The sequence below is a fragment of the Mchenga conophoros genome, linkage group LG22, assembly GCF_057382185.1.
Source record: "Mchenga conophoros isolate Kocher_MC1m ecotype Shallow Benthic linkage group LG22, M_conophoros_male_GT1.1, whole genome shotgun sequence".
NCBI lineage: Eukaryota > Metazoa > Chordata > Actinopteri > Cichliformes > Cichlidae > Mchenga > Mchenga conophoros.
In genome coordinates this window covers 31,731,405-31,753,502 of record NC_140546.1, presented here as the reverse complement: position 1 = coordinate 31,753,502, position 22,098 = coordinate 31,731,405, and the positions used below count along the sequence as shown (strand labels likewise).

The 22,098-nt window shown below is 43.9% G+C and overlaps 1 protein-coding gene across 5 annotated transcripts; it reads right to left on the bottom strand.

Moving 5' to 3' along the window:
• Positions 1-1,571: 1,571 nt before the first annotated feature.
• On the bottom strand, positions 1,572-22,083 carry LOC146549744 (homeobox-containing protein 1). 5 transcript variants are annotated; one of them, XM_085262052.1, is made up of 11 exons: positions 21,810-22,083; positions 20,779-20,890; positions 18,703-19,132; positions 18,345-18,430; positions 16,596-16,706; positions 15,157-15,375; positions 8,937-9,093; positions 5,824-5,906; positions 4,792-4,887; positions 4,538-4,656; positions 1,572-3,451 (listed from the first exon to the last, which is right to left on the bottom strand). In XM_085262052.1, exons 2-11 carry the CDS (start codon positions 20,858-20,860, stop codon positions 3,305-3,307), a joined length of 1,530 nt encoding a protein of 509 aa, XP_085118178.1. In that variant the 5' UTR covers positions 20,861-20,890; positions 21,810-22,083; the 3' UTR covers positions 1,572-3,304. The 5 variants fall into 5 exon arrangements, with proteins under 5 accessions (XP_085118178.1, XP_085118179.1, XP_085118177.1 ...); XM_085262053.1 differs by lacking the exon at positions 21,810-22,083 and having other exon boundaries at positions 4,538-4,653; positions 20,779-21,798; XM_085262051.1 differs by lacking the exon at positions 21,810-22,083 and having other exon boundaries at positions 20,779-21,794.
• Between the last annotated feature and the right edge of the window lie 15 nt (positions 22,084-22,098).

The window sequence follows — 22,098 nt, the reverse complement described above, 5'->3', positions numbered from 1 at the left end:
CCCCTTTCTTCACTCAAGCATCTTTTATGCACAGTTAAGTGATAACATTGCCATCCTGTGGTGAGAAATGAAGCACCACTTTAAACAGGTGAAATTTGGACACCAGCTCAACGTGTGAATGAACTCAAATTTGATCTTGAGGTCAAATGCATTTTATTTTCTTGTACAGGACATGCTTCAACAGTCCTGCAGGCCGCTGGTGCTTCGAGTTGAACATTTTCAGTCATGTTGGATACGAAGGTTTGGTGAGTTATTAGCAGCTAATGCTTGGAAGATTTGCTCACCGTGTTGTTCCACTACATCTGTTATCTGCCAACATCATCTGTGACCCTGACTTTCTGCTCTGGCAGATAAAAATCACAGCGCTGCCACTTCTCCTGACATCTGTGGTGCACTCATTAGAAACCATTCGCTTAAACTAACATTGAATTATGACTAACATTAAGTTAGAACTACTAACTATATAATTTCTTTCTTAAATTATTTATAATAATAATAATTCTGTTCTAATTGGTGTGTGACGAAAAACTGTTTGAAATGTTTTCACCTTCTTATCCCTCAGTGAATGTTCCCATTCCAAAAACAAAACCTTAAAGAGGGCCTTTCACATTTAGTTTAGATTTTTATTCTTGGGACTCTGCTAGAGTAGTTTTGTATGACTCACAATGATCCCCGTTTATTTTGGGTTAGGTTTTGAATAAAGCTGCTTTTAGCTGCTCCCTTGTTCATAAGGGGCCACCACAGCAGGTAGCTCAGCATTTTTGATTTGTGTCTCCTTCCAGAATCAAACCCAACCTACTGCTCTCGGCTGTTAATGAGCTCCTCAGTTTATTCTCTGATTGAAACAAGCTGTTTTAGCCCCGTACTCTTTCCCAGTAAGCCGGCTTTCTTATGATTGGCTGCCCCTCTTGAACACAAAGCCTGAACAGCAGGTGGGCGGGGCTTCTGTGCTCCCTTCTTCACATGCAGGAACAAGATTATATTGGGGATATTCGCTCTTGATGTAACACAAAAAAATGATCATGAACTCAAAATCATGAGTTCATGAACATCATGAACTGTTTTTTTGTATCTCATTATGATGACATAACTTTGGTAAGCCCTACCAGATAACTACACATAACTAAAAATCTACTAAAACAGCTTTGTATGATTCTTAGTTCATAAATAATCTCTACTGATCTTATATCGGCCTTAGCGCCGCCTGTCTGAAAGCAGACATTTTAGCTGCTTTCCCTTTTAGCTCAGCTTCCTTCCGACTGGCTCCCTCTCAGGAAAAGGTTTTACAGCAGGTCGGAGGTGCTTGTGTGCTCATGAGCAGAGCTGTGCACCTAAAATGACCATATTAAGGTCCTCATCATACCAAGCCCACAGTAGAAGTAACTTTCTTAAACCACACGTTTAGAGGAATCTGAAGCCAGAGCTTTTGCCTGACGGGGGTTACTCACGCCTACACCAACCTCATCATTTGAAACATTAGCTGTAATATAACAGTATAAATATAAAAAAAGAAATAAGGAAAAGCCTAACCTAACATTACATCCTTTGAAATAAATGAAGACATATTCCACTGGTTGTGTACAATTTTATTATCGTTACTGGTTTCCCTTGTCAGATAAAAGCAGAGAGATAGAGAGGAGCATTATAATCATAATGGTGTGCAGCTTTCCTGTCCAAAGCTGGACGAGGGAACTGTCTGAGGTGAGAATACATTATCAACACAGGGCAAACCCCAGCGCCATAAAAGCTACATGACACTGTCCATATCATAAACAGTCACAATGAGGGCTGCTGTCGAAGCTTCGTGACACTAAACCCGTCGTGCACGCCTGTCACACAGGAACTCTGAGGTAAGCTTGAGTTGGCTAGTGTTGTACTGAGCAAATAAACCTATCTATTGTATAGCTATAGTGTTGTGACCATCACTTCCTGGTTTCTCTACCGTGGCATAGCTTTGGCATTAGGAGGTAAAATGGTAGCCGCCCCCACCCGCAATTTGAGAACATGAGTTTTTGTTCATTATATGAACATCAAGGAGGTAACTTCCAAGGCCTTAGGCCAGTGAATATATGAGGGATTATGTAATGCAAAGTTCAGCTATTCATATTTCAAGTCTGACAAATAAGTTTCTATATACTGCTAATGGACTGAAAGGAAAGCACCCATAGGTGCGGGATTTTTTTTCTGGGTTATGTACATGTCGGAGAGCTCCTCGAACACAATTCCAGTAAGATTCACTCCGAAGTGCAGCTTTGCAGCCTGAGAAATTTACAAGCTCGAGCTTTAGCTTATCCCAATAGAAAGTGAGGGTAACTTGTAGCATTTATGTTGTTGCACAATGATTTTTGATCACATTTGTTTTAGCGTTCTTTCAAACGATAAAAAAGAAACAAGAAAAAAAAAACTGAGTAGACTTTATGTTTCTAGTCTAGCTTCACTGGCTGAGGTTGGAAACGGCAGCATTAAATATAAGAAAGAAGACAGATAGTGTGATACTTAGTCCTAGGCATGTCTGGCTAATATCAAAAGGTATAAATAACACTTCCTGTTTCGGTTAAACAGTTAAGACGAAGAAAACGAAGCACACGTTAAGACACGAAAGAAACCTGGTGCAACTCTTCACCGCCTTTATCCACGATTTTTGGGATTACCTGAGATTCCGGTTGTCCCTCAGGGCTTTTGATGGCAACAGCACTCCTTGATTGATCGACTGATTGAATCAATCGATTGACCGATTGAGGTTGCAGTCTTACGGATCAGATGGAGGGAGGGGGGGAAGAGGTCAAGACGTTCAAGAAAACAGAGGGCGTTTGTTTCGCCGCACGCTAGATCCTTGATGTCGCGCTTTATCCCCACCACCCCGACACACCCGACCTGCAGGCTCAGCACATTCCCGTCACCACAGTCCATCAAACAGCCACCCTTTAAAAAACAAAGCTCAAAGAAGGCATGGAGCACAAAAACAGAAAACGCTTAGCTTAAAATAGGCGAGGTATCACTTACATGATTCTCCCTCTAAGGAATTTAGGCTTTTTAATACCATCTTGGAATGCACTATATATATTGATATATATATTTAGATGTTTATATACTGTATATTGCCGTTAATATAAGCAGGATTACTGTTGATAAATACAGTGGCCTCCTTACCATCTGAGGCACCTCAGCGAGCTTCCGCACCCTCCTCCCTTTCATATTTGGGTGACTCAGGCCCGAAAAGGCCCTGCATTGGTGGAGCAGGAGACACTTAATGTTTCCTTATTTCATCTGAATAAAATTCGAACACAGACGTGCCCGACTTCAGTCACTCTTCATCCACGCTCTCCCTTTTTGAATCCTCTTCTTTCTGTTCCAGAACCTGAGGGCGGGGGCTCGGCAAGGCTGCCACCTCCGTAGAAGCGAGCGAGGCGGGATCCTGTTGGTCGACAATCCTCTGGGAAGACGTGTCTTCCTGTGGATGCATAAGCAAAACAGTTGGGACTTTAGTGTCGCTTTTATTCGATATCACTTCAAAAAGTGGGTCCCTTTTCTCTCGTATAGCAGCTCAGGCCCTCTTGTCAGTCTTAAGGCAGCAGTTTGGGCTTGGGCAGCTTGTTAAGGGCAGTGAAGCGGCCGTGGAAGTGCTGCATACTGTGTTTATGCCTTGCCTGCTGTGACCAGCTAACAGCTGGCCCCAGCTTCTGCTCTGGCCCCAGTGACTTCCTGCAATTTGTACAGTTTAGTAAACTCTGGCTGCTACACTGTGTCTGCACAGAAGGCGTAGCGTGTCAGCAGAGCAGCAGCAGCTCCGTGTTTGTTCACACTGAAGGCGTTCGAAAATGTGTGAAAAATGCACCGTTTTCTTAAAGTGTAAGCAGGTACGGCATCACTAGGATTCTTGTGGTCTCAGTATTGCTTTTACAATTCAGCCTCGTGAATATTGTTCATGATGACCGTCGCCGCTCTGTGCTTTTAGTGGAAAAGATGTAAATTCACTGTTCAAAAAAATTAATTAATTAATTAATAAATGAAAATTTATCTCAATGGGAAAAACATTATGCTGAATATCTGTACTACTATGGGCTGAGTAATGTATTAGCTAACCCTTAACCCTGTAGAACACCTCTGGGACAGACTGTCCAGGAGTTCAGTGATGCTCTGGTCCAGATCTGGAAGGAGACCCCCAGAACACCACCTGTCATTTCACTGGGACCATGCCCCGATGCTTTAGGCATGCATACAACCACAGGGGGGCCACACAAACTACTGAGCACCATTTTGAGTTGCTGCAATGAAATTTGGGTAAAATGGACTAACCTGCTACATCATTTTCTACATTTGGGGGGCTTGTTTGAACTCAGCCCTCTGATTGCATACATGTCCAGCATGATTACAGATCTGATGCATTTTCAAAGTGTTCCTTTAATTTTCTGAGCAGTGCGACATGGAGCATCAACGCGAGCAGTTTTACCCGGCCTATACGTGTTCCTGCTAGTTATTTGTTCTGGCCTCTCCTTGGGTAGAATATGGTCATGTAATTAAGTCCGTGTTTACTTACTTGCTCTGAGAATCGATGAGTCACCTGATCCGTGAACTCCTGCATCTCTCCTTCCTCCCCATTCGAGTGGCAGCTTGGACTTGGTACCTCGATCCCATGGCTTTCCAAAATGGCAGCTTCTGGTTGGGTCAGATGAGGAAGCAGAAGTGAGATAAATATAATGTGTAGAAAATGTGCATATAAATTAATTAACAGCAGAAGCTAACATTTCCAAAAGCCTTAATCTGTCGTTCCTATGTTTCCATCTTCCTCACCTATATTCGCTCTCCTCTTCATCTCCTTCCGACGATTGGCGAACCAGTTGTAAACCTTCAGCGCCGTCACACGCTCAAACTCTGACAGCTTACAGCCTGAAGGTTGAAACAAACCAAACATACAAAACAGTTAAATGTGCAAATCCTAAGGATTTTGTTTTGCAATTCCAGGCGCTGCTTACACATCCTGTTTCTCTGCCTGCAGGCTGGCTATGTTGTTAACATGATAGTCCAAAATGTCCTTCAGCTGCCCCTACTCCCACTCTGGACTGAAGCATCCAACAGTTACCACCCTACTGTTGGTACTGGTTCAAGTGGCTCTCCAGTGGATCCATCAGTGGATCTTTAGAGCAGAATAACAATGTGGAGTTAGAGTCTGTCTGAAGTAGGAGAGACTCACTTGGAAAGGCAGCTGAGTAACGTGGAGGACCGCCACAACAGCAGCCTGTGAATCTGCAGGTAGAGAACCTCAAAAATAAGACAGAATTTGGCTAACTGGAGCTAAACTGGAGCTGAAAGTTTCAAAGAATGAGTCTACGGAGTTTGTGGATTTTAAAGATGCTGCAGAGTGATTGAAGCAAAACAAGCGACCGGCACTGGAAAGTCGAACGCAGTTACAGAGCAACAGCTTCCAGATGAGCGACCTTTAGCGACGACTGATGAGAGCGAATTAAACTGTTGACATATGACCATCAGCTTCGAAGCAGCTTCAGAATTCAGGAGTGGTGAAGCAGTTCTGTGATGAGGAAAAACATCTTCAGAAGGTTCGAACGGTCCAATCAGAAACTCCAGGAAAAAGCTAAAGCTCTTGCTCACTTGCTTTCTCCAACAGCGTTTATGAATGATGTGCATGACAGAAAAGCAGCAGGTGTTCCCGTTCGATAAGCTGCAGGTAGCATTTTAACTAAAAAAAAAAAAAGACTAATAATGATGAACGTCAGCGACTAATCACCTGTCAGCTGACATCAATTCAGCAAGATGTATTTTCAGAACTCAGAAAAGTGCGCTTTACTGACGAACCCCTCTTGCTACCTGGTTTCTGGATGACGGAGTTGCAGGCGTTGGCGATCTCCTCCCGCTTCGCCTCATCTGGATACTGGTTCTCCATGAAGAAGCTGGAAGACATGAAGAGCCGCTCTGTTGGCAAAGAGCTCAATCACGCAGGCGTCACGGGCATTTATTAGTCGACGCGCAGCGCCGGTCTGAGCCGAGCTAGTTACGCTCTAATTTTACACCTCATCAACTTTTCAGGCTTTTGCAGTAAGCGGCAGGAGAGTTAAAGACAATGTTTACACAGCGAGAGAGCAGCGGGGAGGGTTCACGCCGTGAAGGGACAGATTAACGAACCCATTAAGCAGATTCATTTTAAGCTTTCAACATTCAAAACTCTAACCCCGTAAATACAACTATTTATTTCTATCTTTTTCTTTGCAAATTTGTGTTACTCATCTCTTTCCTTTTCCTGTCTGTCTAACAGTGAAAAAGAATCATTATTTCACATTAAAAAAAACCACAGGGATCAATTTCTCCCAGCTCTCCTATCCTTTCACCTCCCTCCCTCACACACATCATCTTCACCTCTACTGTATCGTCCTTGGATCTGAACTAGCTCATAAGGATCAGCACTGCAGTAGAATTGCGTAATCCCGGGGTACTGCTGGTGAGTGTTGTCTGTGTGCTCTTATTACTTTGAGTGCCCAGACTGCACCCTATACTTACAGCAACCATTTAATAGAGAAATCAATTGCACACAGCGGGCACCGTGCTCCTCTTTCTCAGCATCCGTCTAGGTTACTGAGAAGACTGTCTGGGACAAATACGTACCAGGGAAGCAGGGTCACAGCAGCCTTAATGAAAAATGACATCATAAACTGAGCCGGTTCTGCTCGCCACTGAGAGCAGGAAGCCGCGGCAAAGAAGCCATAAAGGACACAAATACTGGAAAGGTTTATAATGCTGACCATTAGCTTAAGCGACGCTGCGCTTCTGCTCCAAGAACTCGAGCACAGATGTGCTCCGAGTCATCTAAAGTGTTCTGCCGATCTCGGCTGCTTTCTATGAGCTTTTTTTTTACTTCAGAGTGGCACATAAACTTTATCTAAGCACAACAGGCGACCACGGGAATTTTCCAGTCATTGTTTAAGGGGCTGCAGATGTTTATGGTGACAATTTAGGATCCATCCAGAGTTATTCTAATTATGTAGTTTGACCTTAGGTTTGTAAGTTTCACTATTTGTTTTGGTCACTGCACTTATGAAGACGGGACAGCTGTCAGTGGAAATATTTCGGAACAACAGAACAGACACAGTACTAACCCTAGTTAGGCGGGTTGTGGCAAATTTTAATTTTGGAAATTTACAAAATCATTTGAGCGGTTTTATTTTGTTTTGTTTTTTTTCCAAAGGCCATTTTTAGTTCATATAAAATGTTTTGTCCCACCTGGTTTTAGATTTGAATTTAGTTTTAGTTTACTGTAATAACCTCGGTCCTATGAAGCAGTGCGTGACTAACTGAATTTGAATTTCAGCTAAGTTAACTTTGAAAACAAGACAACCAGGATAAAACAGTGACTTTTCATTTTCTTTAACCAAAGCTCAAATTATATCTTGTGTCCTAAATAAAGCACACCCCTTCCCCATCGGTGCCCCTCCCTCAAAAGCCAAACTCACATGCTCTTTCGTTGAGCTACAGCCAGGACCAGTCAAGACCAGATTACAAAGGGTATCTGTCAGAGGTGAGGACCTACAGACGGTGGTAAAACAAACTATAAGCCTGACAGATGGTCTGCAGTAATGCTGAGATTATATTGCTCTGTCATGGTGAACAGAGGGCTGAAGGTGAAGTTGTCAATTTACTGGTGGCTACATTCATACTTTCAGCTATAGCAAGGAGTTGTGGGCAGGGACTAAAAGACTGAGATTCTGGATGCAAGTGAAATGAACTTCCTCTGAAGGGTATTGGGTCACACACTCCTGTGGACCTCACCCTGTCCTTTAGTGATAGAGAAGCTTGGTCACTCTGAAGGGCTCAGAGTAGAACCACCACTCCTCCACATCGAAGAGCCAGGTGAGGTGGTTCAAGACCCATGACCCATGATGCTGGATAAATTATGTCTCTTTGTTGGCTTGGAAACATCTCTGTGTCCCTCCCATCCTTGAAGAAGTGGCTGGGGGGAGGGAGGTCTAGGTCTGGGTGTGACTAGTTGACCAGATGATTAATCATTGCTCGTTCAGTATCATTTATTCTGTTAACATTTTGATATTCATCGTCTGTAAATTTTTGTGTCCTAAATATTATGCAGCCATCTGCCATCAGATGGCGCTGCAGTCCCGACACTGTTGTAGAAAAACGCCACAAGGCTCTTCATCTAAACCTGATCTTTTTGTTGAGCATATTATTATTAGTGTTCTAAACGCGACATAATGACACTGCAGATATAAGCAGTGGAAATCTGCTTTATCTTAAGGGTGGCTGGCCTCTCCATAACAGAGGATGAGGAGTTCGGCCATTTGGGAGAGGCTCAGACTGGAGCTGTTACTCCTTGGCACCAAAGGAGCCTGTTGAGGTGGTCACCTCCTGGATGAGGTGTCCTACCTGGAGGAGACCCAGGGGTAGACCCAGGACACGCTGGAGAGATTACTCTCTCGGCTGGCCTGGTACGCCCAGTGTTTCGCAGGATAAGCTGGAGGAGGCCGCTCTGCTCAGGCGTGACCCAGCCCCAGACAAGTCGAAGAAAATGTACTGATGGATAATAATGAGACTTGAACATCTTTTCAGTAACATATTTTCATATCATATTCAACATGAGCTGTTCTTTTTTTCCTTCTTCTTAATTTTCATTTTAATGTATAAAATGCCATATTCATAATCCATGATGTGAGGTGCCACATAGTTAAGCAGCATTTAAAGTATGATTGAAGAATGTGATTAATGATTTCAAATGTCTTTGACAGTTTTTGACATCTAAGTGTTTATTAGTTTCACATTAGTTTGCTAGTCTAATTTTTTTGTCACCAGGAACATCCCTAGTCTGAAAATCTCTGCTTAAAGTGCTACTCCAACAATCCAAACCTGATACACGACAGAAAATAAAGCTGAATGGAAAACCATAAGCCAAGTCTAAATTAGTGCTAAACCTTCCTCACCTCTCCATAATTGATTGGCATTCCTTTCTCCAGGTGAAACGGCTTCCTCTGCGCAGCCTCAGTGGACCGCCCACTATCCCTGCTCTGTCGCCTGTCATGATCCCCGTCCTCCAGTCAGGCTCTTCCTTCACCAAAGAACGCATTGATAAGGTAGCACCTGTCGAAGGGAGAGCATGCAACTTCACTTTCCAAGACCAGACCTTTACAAAGGGCGTTGCTGTGTCCTTCAATATATTTTTCTTTATAGCGGAAGGTTTGACATCATCTTATCCGATGTGTAACACCTTTTGGCATTTAAAAACTGAGGTTTACTCATTTTTGTTCATTTTATCATGTTTTTGTCCCTCCAGACACAACCCATTAAAATTATTATTATTTCAGTCTTCTGAAATAACTTTTTTCACTCTGATGAAGTCATCTCTTGACCCAGCTGTCTTAGCTAATTATAGGCCAATCTCCAACCCTCCTTTCATATCAAAAATCCTTGAAAGACTAGTTGTTTCAGAGTTTCAGGTTTCAGAGCTCATCACAGCACAGAAACAGCTTTAGTGAAGGTTACAAATGATCTTCTTATGGCCTCTGACAGTGGACTCATCTCTGTGCTTGTCCTGCTAGACCTTAGTGCAGCGTTCGGTACTGTTGACCATAATATCCTATTAGAGCGATTAGAACATGCTGTAGGTATTACAGGTACTGCACTGCAGTGGTTTGTATCATATCTATCTAACAGACTCCAATTTGTACATGTAAATGGAGAGTCCTCTTCACACACTGAGGTTAATTATGGAGTTCCACAGGGTTCAGTGCTAGGACCAATTCTGTTTACATTATACATGCTTCCCTTAGGCAGTATCATTAGAAGACATAGCATACATTTTCACTGCTATGCAGATGACCCCCAGCTCTATCTGTCCATGAAGCCAGATAACACACACCAATTAGTTAAACTGCAGGAATGTCTTAAAGACATAAAGACCTGGATGGCCACTAACCTTCTGCTTCTTAATTCAGATAAAACTGAGGTTATTTTACTCGGCCCTGAAAATCTTAGAAATATGGTATCTAAGCAGATTCTTACTCTGGATGGCATTACCTTGGCCTCCAGTAATGCTGTGAGGAACCTTAGAGTCATCTTTGACCAGGATATTTCCTTCAACGCACATATTAAACAAATATGTAAGACTGCGTTCTTCCATTTGCGCAACATCTTATCTTAATGACCTTGTAGTACCATATCACCCTATTAGAGCACTTCGCTCTCGCTCTGCAGGCCTACTTGTTGTTCCTAGAGTATTTAAAAGTAGAATGGGAGGGAGAGCCTTCAGTTTTCAGGCTTCCAGTTTGGATTCGGGAGACAGACACTATCTCTACTTTTAAGATTAGGCTTAAAACTTTCCTTTTTGCTAAAGCATATAGTTAGGGCTGGACCAGGTGACCCTGAATCCTCCCTTAGTTATGCTGCAATAGATGTAGGCTGCCGGGGGATTCCCATGATGCATTGAGTTTTTCTTCTTCAGTCAGCTTTTTCACTCACTATGTGTTAACAGACCTCTCTGCACTGAATCATACTTGTTATTAGGTTCTGTTTCTCTCTCTCACACCATGTCTTTATCCTGTTTTCCTTCCAGTTGCGGCAGATGGCCCCGCCCCTCCCTGAGCTGGTTCTGGAGGTTTCTTCCTGTTAAAAGGGAGTTTTTCCTTCCCACTGTCGCCAAAGTGCTTGCTCATAGGGGGTCATATGATTGTTGGGTTTTTCTCTGTATGTATTATTGTAGGGTCTTTAACCTACAGTATAAAGTGCCTTGAGGCAACGGTTGTTGTGATTTGGCGCTGTATAAATAAAACTAAATTAAAATGATGCACAAGGTAACAGTGCTCATGTAGCCTCGGTGCATATTTTAGCACATACAGTCAGGGAAAAAATTATTTGAACCCCTGCTGATCTTGTAAGTTTGCCCACTAACAAAGAACTGATCAGCCTATAATTTCAATGGTAGGTTTACTTGAACAGTGAGAGACAGAACGATAACAAAATAAATGCATTTCAAAAAAGTTATCAATTAATTTACATTTTCATGAAGGATAGGTATTTTATCCCCTATAAATCAGTAAGATTTCTGGCTCCCAGGTGTATTTTATACAGGTAAAGCTGACAATGACAGCCTTTTCAACTTGCTACTAGGGATGGGTACCGGTATCCGGTGCCATTATGGCACCGTTCTGACATAAACAGTAACCAGACCGAAAAGCAGCGCACATTTCGGTTCTTTATTTCGGTGCTTTTTTTTCCTGAGACGTCATACACTTTGGATTCTAGCCAATCATTTTACCTTTCCAAGGATAGTCGGCGGGTCCAGGTACGTACGTTCCTTTAAAGCAGAGCTGCAGATTAAAAATGCCCAAGGTGAAGTGGTCAAAGTCTGGCTGTACTTCACAGCAAAAGATGCAAACTCAGCAGCCTGCAACAAGTGCTTTAAGGTGATACTGTGCAAAGGAGGTAACACCTCGAATCTGATGAAACACCTGGCAGCATAGCGGTTTTTTTTAAAGCCGAGAAATGCACCGTATTTGATAGCTTGCTGCCAGACCTCACACAGAGCAGCACATCTACTGCGGGTGTGGTGCCTGTTATCGGACCCGGAGTTAGCAACATCCCAAGAACCTGAAGAGTAGAGTCCTGGCCCCTAGCCCTGCCAGTGTAGCAGAAATGATGACGGGTGATGATGCAGCAGCAGCCGTTCTTCTCTGCGTGAGTAACTTAATGTTGTTCGTGTGTAATTTACGTTGAGTAGGCTAACCACGTTATTACATTAATGCATGTAAGGTGAACTAGCAAACACCATCGTAGTTACATGCGGCTGTCTTCTTGTTTGATAGAGTGATACCATATATGTCCTATAGCTGCAGAAAAGGCTAACATTGAAATCTTTTTCCAAAAAACAAAACAAAAAAAACCCCAGCTAAACATGAGAGGTTTTAGGACAAAGTTTGTGTTTTCCATTGTTTAAGCACCAGTTCCAACCAAAGGTGGTATGTTGTATGAACAGAAAAGGCTAACTTGGTTATCATTTTCCTCGCTCACCTGGAGACCGCTGGAAGCACTGTGAGAATCATGTTCTTTGATTTCTCCAGTGCCTTCAACACCATTCTTCCCTCGGTTCTAAAGGACAAGCTGGTGAACTCTGGAGTGGACCATCACCTCACTATTTGGATCCTGGACTACCTCACCGACCGACCACAGTATGTGAGGACTCAGGGCTGTGTGTCGGACAGGGTCGTCTGCAGTACGGGGGCCCCACAGGGAACGGTTCTGGCTCCGTTCCTCTTCACCATCTACACTGCAGACTTCTCCCACAATTCCACCCAGTGCTTCCTGCAGAAGTTCTCTGATGACTCTGCAATAGTCGGCCTCATCACTGATGGGGACGACAAGGAGTACAGAGGTCTGACCCAAGACTTTGTGGACTGGTGCCAGCTGAACTACCTCCAGATCAACGCCAGTAAAACCAAGGAACTGGTGGTAGACTTCCGCAGGCACAAGCATTCTCCACTGCAACCACTGAACATCCAAGGTATGGACATTGAGGCTGTGGACAGCTACAGGTACCTTGGTGTTCATCTGAACAATAGACTGGACTGGACTCATAACTCAGACGCCCTCTACAGGAAAGGGCAGAGCAGGCTGTACCTGCTGCGGAGACTCAGGTCGTTTGGAGTGGAGGGCCCACTCCTGAAGACCTTCTATGACTCTGTTGTGGCTTCTGCTATCTTTTATGGTGTGGTCTGCTGGGGCGGCAGCATCTCTGCTGGGGACAGGAAGAGACTGAACAGGGTGATCCGAAGGGCCAGCTCTGTTCTAGGATGCCCTCTGGACCCAGTGGAGGTGGTGAGTGACAGGAGAACGGCGGCTAAGCTGTCATCCCTGTTGGAGAACATCTCCCACCCCATGCAGCAGACTGTGACAGCACTGAGCAGCTCCTTCAGTGGGAGACTGCGGCACCCACGGTGTGGGACGGAGAGATTTCGCAGGTCTTTCCTCCCCACTGCTGTCAGACTCCATAATAAAGACTTTAACTGATCAAGCACACACATCCATACATATGCAATAATACTAAGTGCAATAATCCTTTCTGTCATCGTTGTATTTTTACTCAGTTGTATATAGTATTTGTATTTGTATTCTATTTTTATCTTATTGTATATTTATTTTATTGTATTCTACTGTATATAGTATTTTATTCTATTCTGTACAGTTGTGTACTGTATTTATTCTTATTGTATTCTAATTTTTGCCTCATAACTTTTGCACTGTCCACTTCCTGCTGTGACAAAACAAATTTCCCACGTGTGGGACTAATAAAGGTTATCTTATCTTATCTTATCTTATAAAAAGAAACTGCTAAAAAATAAAAACATAAGAAGTTTTTGGACAAAGTTTGTGTTTTCCATTCTTTAAGCACCGGTTCTAGCACCGTTTAAGCACCGGCACCGTTTCAAAAGTACCGGTTTGGCACCGGTATTGGATAAAACCTAAACGATACCCAACCCTACTTGTTTCTTGTATAAAAGAAGAGAAGAGAAGAGCTTTCCTAGGATGTCAGTGACAAGAATTTGGACCTACACAAGGCTGGAATGGGCTACAAGACCATCGCCAAGCAGCTCGGTGAGTGTCCACAAGGCCCCACCGGCTCAAGGAGGCAGATGTACAGGCCCGTTTGAAGTATGCCACTGAACATCTCAATGACTCAGAGAAGGACTGGGAGAAAGTGTTGTGGTCAGATGAGACCAAAATCTCTTTGGCATCAACTCAACTCACCATGTTTGGAGGAGGAGGAATGCTGCCTGTGACTCCAAGAACACCATCCCCAGGGTCAAACATGGAGGTGGAAACATTATGCTTTGGGGGTGTTTTTCTGCCAAGGGGACAGTACAACCAAACTGCATCAAAGGGAGGATGGATGAGGCCATGTACCGTCAAATCTTGGGTGAGAACCTCCTTCCCTCAGTCAGGGCATTAAAAACAGGTAATGGGTGGGTATTCCAGCATGCCAATGATCCAAAACACACAGCCAAGGCAACAAAGAATTTGCTGAAGAAGACGTATATTGAGGTCTTGGAGTGGCCTAGTCAGTCTCCAGACCTTAATCCTATAGAAAATCTGTGGAGGGAGCTGAAGGTTAAAGTTGCCAAAAAACAGCCACGAAACATTAATAACTGGGAGAGGATCTGCAAAGAGGAGTGGGACAAAATCCCCTCTGCGTGAAAAACGTTTGGCCAACTACAAGACACGTCTGACCTCTGTGATTGCCAACAAAGGTTTTGCCACCAGGTGCTAAAGTATGTTTTGCAAAGGGATCAAATACTTTTCTGAAATGCATTTGAATGGATTTTTTTGTTTAAAAAAACAAACAAAAAAAACTCTGATATGATGCCCTGTCCTAAACAGTCCTAAACAGAAGGCGTTTGTAGTGGTCAAGTAAAGTCAAGTCTTATTCTTTTCAGATCACATTCATGTCTCAGGTTTTTAAAGGACATGATATCAACACAATTTGCATGACACAGACTTTGAATCTTTTCAAAAGCTTTTAAAAGCTCAAAGTTTAAATGTAGCAGGGAAGAGGGGAAAAAATGGTTTCGTTATACTGAACTATGTTTAGTATCTGATTGTGAATGTAAAGAATTTGGGGTACCAATCACAGTGCATGTGGGATTTTATGTCAAACCCTATCAGAACTTTTTACCATCTGTACTTTGACTAAGCGAGCTTTATGAAAACACTGTCACAGAAAGGTTGACACGAATGGAACAGAAAGGGAGTCTTAAACAGAGAGTAAGAAACTCACTTCTAAATAAACGTGTGAACAACCTCTCGCATGAGAGGTGAAACATCTTTAAGAAACTTAAAGAAGTCCATTCACTTTTCTTTCCAAGTTCCTTAGATTATCATGACCTGGATGACTCAGAACACACAGAGACAACTACATTAAACCACACCCACTCGCTATAATGGTGAGCTGGATATGAAACGTCTGGAGCCATTTCTTTTTAGCATTAGAAATCTAAGTTTAGGAGCCATCTGAGACTGCTGTAAAACCCCGTGCTGACAAAGCAGGTCCAGGCTGATCAGCATGCAGACCCACTGTGGTGCATGTGTCTCCTGTGGCAAGCTGCTGATGCCAAGGAGGGCGGGGTGGGGGTGCGCGAGTAAGGGCGCAGTTACCTGGCTGGGCTTGGGCAGCTGCGGCTGCAGCAGTGTACCACGGCAGCAAGTGCATCAGCAGCTCTCTCTGCCTGCTCCACGATGGGTTGGGGTTGAGGTTGGTGTTGGGATTGGGGAGGATGTTGGGGAGGCTGCCGCTTGCCCCTGCTACCGTCCCGTCTCTGTCCCCTCCCCTGGCCCTGGGACTCACGCTGTGCTGGCTTTCACTCCACCTCAGCCCTTCAGTCGGGACAAAACCAATAGTCAGGCAGGCCACCGCCACGGGACACAGACACCAGCTGTGGCAACAACTGGAGGCTGATAGTTTGCATCTATGTCTCTGGATTAAGTGACACACTCCTGCAGACGTGCCTTGAAATGGTAACTTTATCAACAAATACACGCGCTGTAATTTCAGTGGATTGGCCGATCAGGAATCAATTTCACAGACAACACTGCTTCTTTACAGATTCATGGAGGACAGGTCAATAAGAGCTCATGTAAGAAGCAAAGCGCTGTGGCCACTTTGGCTCAGAAACATTGCAGACAAAGTAGTTATTGTTAGTATCACTGTTAATAGCTTGTTTGTTAGCCATGTGGGAATGAAAACCAGCACCAGAGTACCTCCAGCGTCAGGGCTGGGAACTACAGAGGAGCTAAAGCGAAGCCTGAGTGGGACGATGTGGGAGGGGGGGAAATAATAAAGCATTAAGATGAAAGGAGACAGCAGGGACGGCAGATGGTCCATCAGCGGCTTTGTTTATTTCACACACTAACAATGTAAAGATGGGACTTTTTGACATGATTTGGTGCGGGAGCATGCTGTTTGACAATAATCAATAAAAGCAGGGAGCATCTTGAGTTGACGCCCGTTTGTCGTGCCGTCGCCGTTTTAATGCTTGCCGAATTTGCATCTCAGGACGAGGCGAGGTCAGCGCTGACCCGAGCTGTTACTCTAGCCTGCGCAGAGAAGCCGGATTCGCCCGCTAAAGTTTCATCTCCCAACCAGAAGCCTTAACGTTATCGATTAGAATCTCCTGTGACGGGACTACCTTTAGCTGAAAATATAGATTTGTCTCGTGTCCTTTCTCGACCTCGCAGCCATTGTGGACCAGGTTGGGGTTAAGCGGGAGGAATTAAAGGTGTGCGGGTTTACCATGCGGGAGGATGGTGGGCGGGTAAAGCGGAGGAGGAGGAGGAGAGGTGGATGGGGAAGGGTTAGCAAGCGGTGGTTCGCATTCAAGACACACAAGACATATTATCCCTTTCTAACACGAGCCTTCTGTTATCTAATCTGCAGTGTAATCTTTCATCATTAACCTGACATTCAACCTTGAGGCACTGATCTGTACCTTCTCATAATTAATCCAAAATCCATTATTCCTGGGAGGATCTGTGTCCCGCTCCTCTCCTCTGTAAAAGTTACATGTTACGCTTGTACCTCTTGGCCTGCGTCTCACCTGGGTTGTTCCTCTCCAGCAGGTACCAGCGGTAGAAAGCTCTGCGCTTGGAGTCGCTCATCTCCAGGCCCTGCTGCAGCAGCCACTGAGAAATGTAGCTCTGGCTGATGCCTGCGTGCGGGAGGTGACACACGTTATTTTAACAGGTTGAGGACAATGATTTATGTCGCGGCGCACCATCGGCGGCGGCGCTGCTGGAGAGATCGGCTGCGTTCCAGCTCTGGAATACTCCTGTTCAGCTAATGAAGCCATCCCCCGACATCGATACTTTAATTAAGGACGTGATGTAGTGCAATCCATTTTCAAGGAAGGAGTAGAAGTTTACTGACATGAACCTGCTGCTACTGCAAACACACATAATACAGCTGGCATTAGCTGAAGCCCATTAAAAGGCTCTTTAAAATCTTTCTGACTCTGTGTGCTTATTTTTCCTTTTCTTGGTATTAAAAGTCAGACTGTGCTCAGGTACTCAACTGTATTCAGGCTTTGAAAGCAAGTCCAGTTACCAGTTAGGCGCCTACACGACAGTACAGTGAATCTCTCTGAACTTTGTTAGACAAAGCAGTTAATTTAAACACTTTAATCGCAATATTTTCTCAAGTTTTTTACCAACTCGATGGCCCTAAAATGACCACCAAGACCAGGAAATTCTGTGTTTTAGGATCTTTATTTTAGATATAAGCTACAACATTAACTTAGCCCACTAATGGAAACCTGATGTATCTGAGGGGTAGTTTATGGTTAGGTTTTAACAGAATGTGTGAAACTCATGTCTAAGCATCTGTGATGGCGTGGAATTTCCCCCATTTGGTGACCGATCGCAAATAGATGTGGAAACCACTTCCAATCGCAAGGTGATTGCACAGGTTGGCTGATAGGAGGCAAGTCTTTTCCAAACAGTCTTGACTCAGACTGCTGAAAGTTTGCAAATAGTTGCCGTCTCATTTATAAAAGCAGAGAGATTGTCAATACATTGACATTAACCTGTCTCTTTGCAGTAGGGGACTCGACTCAACTGGTTGCCAACTGGTTATATTACTATACCAGCAAGGTTGCTATGCACCCAAATAATTTTTCAGTTAAATCCTCGTATTGCAGCAACTATGTCACTATTTATATAGGTTTCTGAATTTCTGAGTCTATGATGTTCAACTAGTGAAAACTGGAGTTTCCACTAGTTCATTACAACTGATCATGATTGCATGTTGCAGACATGCTCGCCATCTTTAAAACCACCAAAAGCAACGCGGCCACAATTTCATTGTACACAATAATGTTGCTTTGTGTGCGTGGTCTCCTAACGGTCTCAAACTATCAACAAATTTAATCCAACAGGGAGTTAACAACAAAACAAGAGCAGCTTGGAGAGATTTCACAACTTTAACAGCTTTAAGTTTGCAGTAGTTTCAGTAGTATCAATACTCCGCATCAGCAGATGCCTGAAGCCAAGGTTCAAGTATTGAATAGAAACTGGCGAAAGTGGGATGGGAGCATCTGTGAGCCAGTTACACTTCATTTTGCAGTTTAAAAAAAAGAAACACGAGTGAATGAGTTGGCAGAGAGAATAAGAGCAAAAAGCCTGAAATCAGCTTTTCATTTGTTCAATACAGAATCGTTTGGTTTAGCATTTTGTTTGAATTAAATCAAGACAGCAAAAGTTCAACTCTAATTAAATGCTGAGCCCCCCTGTGTTTCTCACTGCACGATCAACAGTTTAATGATCGGGGATGTCACAGCAAAGCAGAGTACCTGTAACTTGGCCCACGATCGCCTGAGAGATTCTGCGGTTGTTCAGGAAAGTTTTAATCTCTTCTTTCACCAGGTTGCTGTCTCTCCTGCGAAAGCAACAAAAGGCCCCATCACTGCCAGAAGAACCATTACACGGTGGTTAAAACACCAGCCTTTGCTCCGACTAACCTTATTCACTGCTGCTTCTCCTTTTTCAGCCATCCCTGAGCACCTGACCTGAATTAACTGCATGTAAATTCTGAAGAATAAGCCTTCGCCTCTGGGAATAGTAGCTGTCATTATCTGATGTTATAATAGTCTCTCTACTATTCCTTTGGTCTCTCTTGCACCACAATCCTCCCGTTCTCCCTCTCCTTACCTCATGTACTCCTCCACCTTTTCCTCCAGGTCCCAATCCTCCTCCCCCATCATGTCGTAGCTGAAAGACCGCTGAACTGCCACAGTGGGAGGATAGAGGGGTGGGGGAGAGGCCTCGAAGCTGTTGCTTGGGGACAGCGCGGCGCCGTCCAGGCCGGAGGTCTGCGTGGTTGCTGAGGCCAGGGAGAGCGAGGAGGCGGAGGATGATGACGACGAGGACGGGGCTGGGGCAGCAGTGGCGGGGGCGTTGTTGGAAGGGGCCGGGTGAGAGTCACAGTGGGACGGGCGGTGATCGGGGTCCAGCCTCTCCAGGGACTCCAAAGCGTGGATGATCTGAGGTTTGGTCATGCCGGAAAGGCGCAGGCGCTGCAGGAGGTCAATCTGCTCGATGGTGTAGCGGGGCTCCACCTCACAGCACTCCATTCTGGCATCTAGAGTAAATGAGCCGGGTTTATCGAGGTGAAACCAATGAGACACAAGACCAAATCTGTGAATGAGTCTGAACCACTCATCAACCTATTAATACACCCGAGAGCAGCACGGACGGGCTGATTTCTCACCAGATAAACAGCACCACGAGACTTCACAGTGTTACCAAGACATAAACGGCTATATTTATCCCCACTCAACACCATTCACAGACCTTAAATAGAGATAATATGTTGCAGACTTTTTCAGAACCTGCAGAGAAATGATCAAAGGAATATTAATAGATGAGAAAGGCACACGCAGCAGGATTCAAGCACTTTGAAGGAGTTTATTTATAATGACACTTTAAATGCAAATCTGATCCAAGTATTTTAGTAACGTTAATACTCGAAAAAACCCAAATAACTTTGAGTGAAAACATGACGCGGTAATAAAAAAAACTGCACTTAGAGAACAGAGCACTCCGCACTGTTCTCCTGCGAGGAACCCTTTGGGTCATTCAAAAAAAAAAGTTTTGGCCACCTTTCAAATGCTTGGCAACACTGCACTTAGGCTAACCTTGCTCCATTTGTCCTGGGTGGAATTAAAGTAAGATCACCCTGGCATACGTAACCTAACATCAGGTCCCACCTCGGCTGAGTCATATCCATCCTTTTAGGGTTTTTTTTTTTTTTTAAGTCCCGCAAGTCTGCAGGGAGCCTTATCCTAGTATTCGCCTATGACTAAGATGCACTAAAAAGTAAAGATCACATTAAACTTTTTTTTTAAAGAATTGCAGGAATTTGACATGACCTTGCTAACATGAAAAGCATGGGTATTAAGAGATGGGGCATCAGGTAGCATTAGCCCCCCTCAAATTTGATTTTCTATGATGATCAGTGCCACTAGATGTTAGTACAGATAGGACCAGTGGTAGAAATAACTCAGTGCATTTACTCAAGTACTTTAGGGAAGTACAGCAGTGGAAGGAAGGGCATATGGCGAAAAAACTGTGCCAAATAAAATATATGGATCACTGCACTGTGGCGACACCTCTGGAAATAAGGTAGCAGCATTATGTATGTTTAATGCACTTAAGTACTTCTAAAGTAGGTTTTGCATGTATTCTAAAATATCTGTCTCCTTAATATGTATTTTTGAATCTACCAGCAGTAACTAACATTAGCCTCCAGCTGCAGATGATTTTAATCTTGCATGAAAGTCTGCATGAGTACTTTCACTTGAAGTGCATTAAGTACATTATGATGATAAAACTTTTGCACTTTCACCTAAGCAGGATGATACATTTTAAACACCCTGCCCTGTTCTTGGATGACAAAAATCTACTCGAATAATTTCTTCCACTTTTGCATAACTGTAAATAATGGATAATGATGCTGCTACAACAAACAGAAAAAGTTCAACTTGTTAAATGTGTTGCAAGACGAGGAAACTTCCAGAACACTGCCGCCTGGAAAAAGTTAAGTTGTTGGATTTTTTTTTTTTTACAAAACTCTCTGCTTAAAAAGTCAAGCGCTCCCAAAGCAGCGCGCAGTGATTTAACCCCCCACCTTTACCACACACGGATCTCTCTAAGCACAACTGTAACATCCAGATCTCAGCAGCTGGCTGACTTTTGACAGTTTCGCTGTCTCGTTGTAGATCTTACCTGATGGAGGTGGTGACACGGACAGGCGCCCCGGGAGTGGTTCAGTGCGTGGGGTCGCAACGGGGACACACCACTGTCGCATGGCTCAGCGAAGTTCAGCTCGGCTGGACCTCTGAGGAGTCACACAGGAGACTTGCTGCAGTGTGTTGCGGTTAAATCGCCTCTATTAGCATCTTGCCAAACCTGCAACAACAGATCACTCCCCTAGCAGCCTGTGCTGGCTAAGCTAGCGCCGTCAACTCCAGTTGGTTCCCCTGAGCACCAACCTCCCATCAACTGCTGCTTAGCTGTCCTGTTAGCCAGAACGAGACTAGAAAGCGGAAGCGATGCTTGCAACCTTCAAAGTAAGACAAACTGGTAGCTCGATAACAATAACCATTTTCACATTATACACAGACAGAATTAAACTGAATTCGGAAGCATATAGCTATTTTATAGCTATTTTCCAAAATGAGTCTATTTTCCACCTCTCTTTCTATCTGGGGCTATTTCCAATTATGTCTCAATGTAATGTTAGGTTTTTACACTTAACTCAGCTGTAAAACGACAAACATAAATAAAGTAAAATACTTTTCACATGCCATGTCTTTTCTCAAATTTCATTATCCACTTATACACATAGAAATACAAAGATGAATGTGAAACGCTTAGAAAGTTAAATGTATTCACCTTTTGACCCATTTACTGAAATGACAACTATTATTTTGCTCCAATGATGAGCGCAAATTACACTTTTATTTTGAAAAACTCGGGAAACGATGCTACTTACTCTGGTTACCTTGATAAAACGGTCTGTCTTGTCTCGGCTAACAACTTACCCAAAACTTGCACTTTAAGGGCAATCTGAGCAATGTTTCAAACAAGCAACCGTTTACGAAAAAATCACCGTTCTAGAGTGCTACCGCCAAACATTTTATGTGTTAAGTCGAAGGGCTGGGACCACCGCCAGCTGCTAACGGGTTAGCTCGCCTGCTAGCTAAGTTAGCTGGTGGCTAGCAGCGGATTGTCCCGCCGCGGAGCACCTCTCTTACCTCCCGTTGCTGAAGAGAGACAGCTGCAGCCGGCTGGTCGGACAGGGCAGATAATTAAAAGTGGCAAAAAAAAGTAGCGGTCCACTCAACTCCGCTATAGTAAATAAGTCCTGGGTTGAAGGCGGACGGTTAAGTTAACGAATAGAGGGTGAAGGATGCGGGGTCATGTTGTCTTTCGCTATGCAGTGGGGAAATAGTATATGCAAACGAGTCTGTCTCAATTTGTGACCCCTCACCCGACAGTACCGTGAAGGCAGCAAGAATTATCATTATGATTTCCGGTTGTACA